The following is a 4,658-nucleotide window of genomic DNA, read 5'->3' on the forward strand; positions in this document are numbered from 1 at the left end:
CCTGGAACTCACTCTGTAGACCAGGCTGGCCTCGAACTCAGAAATCCTCCTGCCTCTGCCTCCCAAGTGCTGGGATTAAAGGCGTGCGCCACCACCGCCCGGCTCTTTCCGCGAACTTCTAGGGAAAAGATTTATTTTATGCAAGTTGGTCCACAGTCCCAACCTGAGCGCATCCCCTTCGCCACTGGATTTCACGCTGCTTGCAGTTCCCAGAATTACCTCAAGGGATGCGCTGTTCCTTAACCAGCGGCTAAAAGCAGAACCCAGGCAATTGTCAGAGCTACTGCAAGGTGGCGCCCGCCACTTTAAACCGCACCCAGCGTCCTTCCCATACCCTCACACACACACACACACACACACACACACACACACACACAAAACACACACACACACACAGCCACCACCACCCATATCCGTGCCCCCGACCCTTGCAACAATGCAGAGACTTCAAGGGAATCTTAGACTAAGAGCAGCGAATACCAGGCAAGCCCCTCCTGCATGGGATCCCAAGGGTAAAGCGGTATTAAGACCCTGGGGCAAGGGAAATCTGTTAGTTTCTTCATCTACCAAATGGAGGTTGAGGGCTGGGACTGGGTTTTGTCGCCACACAGCATAAGCCACGTGTGGCAGAGCACACCTTTGCTCGCCGGAAACAAAATTCACAAGTATAAGGTCGTTTTTTGGCTTCATAATATATTTAAAGTCAGTCTGGGTACAAGAAGCATTGTCTCAGTGTGGGGGCTGCGGGGTGTGCGCTCATGCTGAACCTGGAGTGCGCAGGAACAGCCTTGACATGCAGAACCATCTGAGTCCAGGAACCTGTCCACGGCACAGAGCAACCTCGTCATCGGTGTCAAGGACCACGCATGAACATGAACCAGATGAACATGGCCGAAGTTGACAAGATCACATACAAGTTTAATGAACAGTTTAAACCTATGCTGTCTGTGGGGGGTGTGAGGGGAAGCGGGTGGGAGCAGGGGGCAGGCATGAGAGGGCACTATTTGCAGGATGGGCGAGTCAGGTGATGCTGTTCTGAATCTGGTTGGGGAAGGCTGATGAACAGTCTAAAACAGCTTCTCACGATAGGAAATCGGGAGATGTTTGTCATAATTAGTGAGAAACCAAAGCAAACAGGGGTGGGGGTGGGATGGTGGGGCAAAGGATATGCCTCGGGGATAAAGGTGTTTGCTGGCAAGAATGACAGCCTGAGTTGGATCCTTAGGAGCCCAGTGCTGGAAGGAAAAAACCGACTGAGGAAAGCTGTCCTTTGACATCCGCACTCCTGCTGTGCCCAGTGGGTACCCGTACATATACACAGGCACAAAATACATAAGTAGATAAAGGCTTTTAAGACACAGTCTCACTATGTAGCCCAGGCTGGCCTGAAATGATGTTGCTGTAAAGTAAAGGCATATCCAGCCCCCCCCCCAAATAAAATAACACTCAGAAGTTCCAGGCCAGCCTGGTTTACATATCGAGTTCCAGGCCATCTGAGGCTGCATAGTGAGTGTCTCTCTCAAAATAAACGATGAATAAATAAACAATTTTAAACATTTTAAAAGATTTATTTAGCTTGTTTGTATGAGAGTTTTGCCTGCATTCAATCTGTGTACCATGTGCATGCCTGGTGCCCTCAGAGGTCAGATGAGGGCATCAGATGACCTTGGAATTGAAGTTGCCAGAATCACCACTTGGGTGCTGGGAATGGAACATAGGTCCCCTGCAAGAGTAACAAGTGTTCTTAACTGCTGAGCCATCTCTCCAACCCCAATAAATAAACACTTTTAAAGATGATAGTTACAACTTTCTGGGGGAAAATTTAAAAAATCAATAGATGATCCCAGTAAGGACAACTCCTTGAATTGTTTTTATTGTGGTTGTAATTTGTATGAAGAACCTGTCCACACTCTGGAAGTTTGGCAGCTGATATCTGACAGTCTCCAGAGCCAAATTTCAGGACCTAGGCTTACCTTAATGCCTTTGTCCACAGCTCTGTTTCCTCTGTAGCCAGCCACTACTCCTGCCAGCCCTTAGCACACTCTATCTAGACATCACCTGGTTCTGAGCATTCTTGGAGCCCCCCCCACACACACCTTTATCCCTTCATCTTTTAGCCATTCCCCTTGAACTTTGGTAGTCACAGGGTACCTGTGGAGGTCTGAATCCAGGAGAGTCCCTCCTTTGTTTAGAATTCTCTATGGCTCCCACTTCACTCAGAGCCAAACCTAAGGACTTCCTCAGAACCAACAAGACTTCCCCACAACCTGCCCTTTCATCTCCTGCTCCTCAATTTCTGCTGCAGCCATATGGAATGGCTCTCCTCCAGGGCTTCCCAGCTCAGGTCCCACTACCTGGATACCTTCCCATCACTTTCTTCTTTTCCTTATTGTCCATCTCAGATCCCGAGTGCATTTTTTTCTGTTCTTGTTATGGGGTGATCAATCAATTTCCTTTCCTTCTTGTATGTCCCCCTCGGTCGCTGGCTATTTCCTACAGATGATGCGCTTATTTAGCGAGTCAGTCTGTTCTTGCAAAGGGCAACAGCGAGTTGGGAAGCGTCAGTCTGTAGTAGTAGGCACCAGGCTCCGGTTGGCGGTTGCTGCTCCAGGACTGACGGTGGAGCAGCTGGTGTCCACCCCGTCCTGCTGGGGGGACAAGTGTTCTGATGGGCTAGAGCTGCGATCCAGGGTTGGTGGCAGGCAGCGTCGCAGGCCACCACCGGAAGGTCCGGCAGCACTGGGGGATCGCTGCAAGCTGTTGGAGGAGTCTTGGTTGCAGGGTCCGCGGCCACAGCAGAGCAGCCGCAGGAGCGCGTGGCGCAGATCTCGGTTGGTGAAGGTGTAGATAATGGGATTCAGCAGCGAGTTAGCCATGGCTAGACCCAGGAAGGGATCGGCCTGCAGGAGCACGGGACATGCGCGGGCTGGGCACGCGACATCCAGTAATAGCAAGAGAAACAGGGGTCCCCAGCAGGCCACAAAGGCCAGGAGCACCACGCTAAGTGTACGAAGCAGGGCCAGCGACCGCGGCGTGTGCCGGGATCGCGAGGACGAGGTGGCCCTGCGGGACCCAGGACCCGCCCGCAGGCGACGCGCGTTGGCCCGCACCTGACAGTAAATCCTTGCATAGAGCGCACAAATGGCAGCCAGGATGCCTAGGAAGGCCAGCACGCAGAAGAGCACATAGGCCTTGGCGTAGAGCGGCAGCACGGTGGAGCAGGTTTCCAGGCGTCCTAAGCAGTTCCAGCCCAGCGCGGGCAGCAGCCCGAGCAATAGCGACGCGCCCCAGGCGGCCACCGCCATCGCCAGCGTGCGAGCGCGACTGGCGGCGGGTGCGGGTCCACGACGGGCCATGGTAAGGTGACGCTCTAGAGCAATGGCCAAGAGGCTTAGCACCGACGCGGCGAGCGCCACGAAGACGCCCCCCTCGCGCGCAAACCAAAGCGCAGGCGACAGGCGCAACGTGAGCGGCCCGGACAGTAGGATGTTGGTGGCGTAGGCCGCCCCGGCGAGCAGGTCCGACAAAGTGAGGCTGCCAAGGAGCAGAAACATGGGCGCATGGAAGCGAGGGTGGCGGACCAGCACCAAGAGCACAGCCAAGTTCTCCAGCACGATGAAGGCGCACACAGCCAGACACACTGCGGCGTCTGCGCGCAGGCCGGCGCCGGGCTGGTAGCGCGCCCCGCGGAGCTTGCCGGTGTAGTTGTAGTGAAGGACAATAACCTCACTCACCGGCGCCGGCCGCAGCAGCCCGGGCTCCATGGGCCGCCCGCCGCCCGCCGCCCGCCGCCCGCCGCGGAGATGTCGCTGCTGTGTCCTGCCGGTCGTCCACCGGAGCACTGTGCAAAAGTCTGCGGGAGGGAAGGACAGTCAGGAGCTAAGAATCCTGAAGAAAAAGAGCCTGGGAAGAGGGTTCCCAGTCCCTGCGCCTCCCCACCACGCCCCCTGAGGACTTGAGAAGGTTTAGAACCGAGGAGGAACGTCTGGATATAGACACTCCACACAGAGACTATCTGGAAGGACCAGCCTGTCGTCATGGTGGCTCAGGCCTGTAATTCCAGCATTTGGGAAGCAGAGGCAAAGGTTCAGGAGTTCAGTGCCAGCTTTAGTCTGGAAAGATAGCTTAACGATTAAGCCCTCTTGCCACACTATTCCAGAGGACTCGGGTTTAGTTCCCAGAACCCATATCAGACAACTCAAAACCGCCTGCAACTTCTGCACCAAGGAACCACCCCTCTGTTGGGCATTTGCGCACGGGTATATACTCGAACTAAAAAAAAAAAAAAAAAAAGTCACCTTTTGAAGCAAAGCAGCCCTGGCTACATAGTGAGTCCTAGGCTAGCAAGCCTCCCAAAACAGCACCACCACCCCAGCAAGATGGCTCAGCAGGTAAATGCCTGCCTGCCACCAAGCCTGATGACTTGAGAGTTTAATCCCCAGAATCTACATGATGGAAGGAGACAAGTGACTCCAAAAAGTTGTTTTCTTACCTACACAACACACAAAACAAATAAATAAAAGTTAATAGAGTATTTGGTTTAAAAAAGAAAAAACTAACCGGGCACACCTTTAATCCCAGCACTTGGGAGGCAGAGGCAGGCAGATTTCTGAGTTCGAGGCCAGCCTGGTCTACAGAGTGAGTTCCAGGACAGCCAG

The 4,658-nt window shown here is 53.8% G+C and overlaps 1 protein-coding gene across 2 annotated transcripts in view; it reads right to left on the bottom strand.

Moving 5' to 3' along the window:
* Positions 1–1,552: 1,552 nt before the first annotated feature.
* S1pr5 (sphingosine-1-phosphate receptor 5) overlaps positions 1,553–4,658 on the bottom strand; it is a 5,999-nt gene continuing 2,893 nt past the window's right edge. For both annotated transcript variants that reach the window (XM_021173359.2, XM_029481192.1), the window contains exon 2: positions 1,553–3,853. In XM_021173359.2, the coding sequence (XP_021029018.1) occupies positions 2,562–3,764 (1,203 nt within the window). In that variant the 5' untranslated portion in view covers positions 3,765–3,853 and the 3' untranslated portion in view covers positions 1,553–2,561. The remainder of the gene's footprint in view (positions 3,854–4,658) is intronic.

The sequence above is a fragment of the Mus caroli genome, chromosome 9, assembly GCF_900094665.2.
Source record: "Mus caroli chromosome 9, CAROLI_EIJ_v1.1, whole genome shotgun sequence".
NCBI classification, from domain to species: Eukaryota; Metazoa; Chordata; class Mammalia; order Rodentia; family Muridae; genus Mus; species Mus caroli.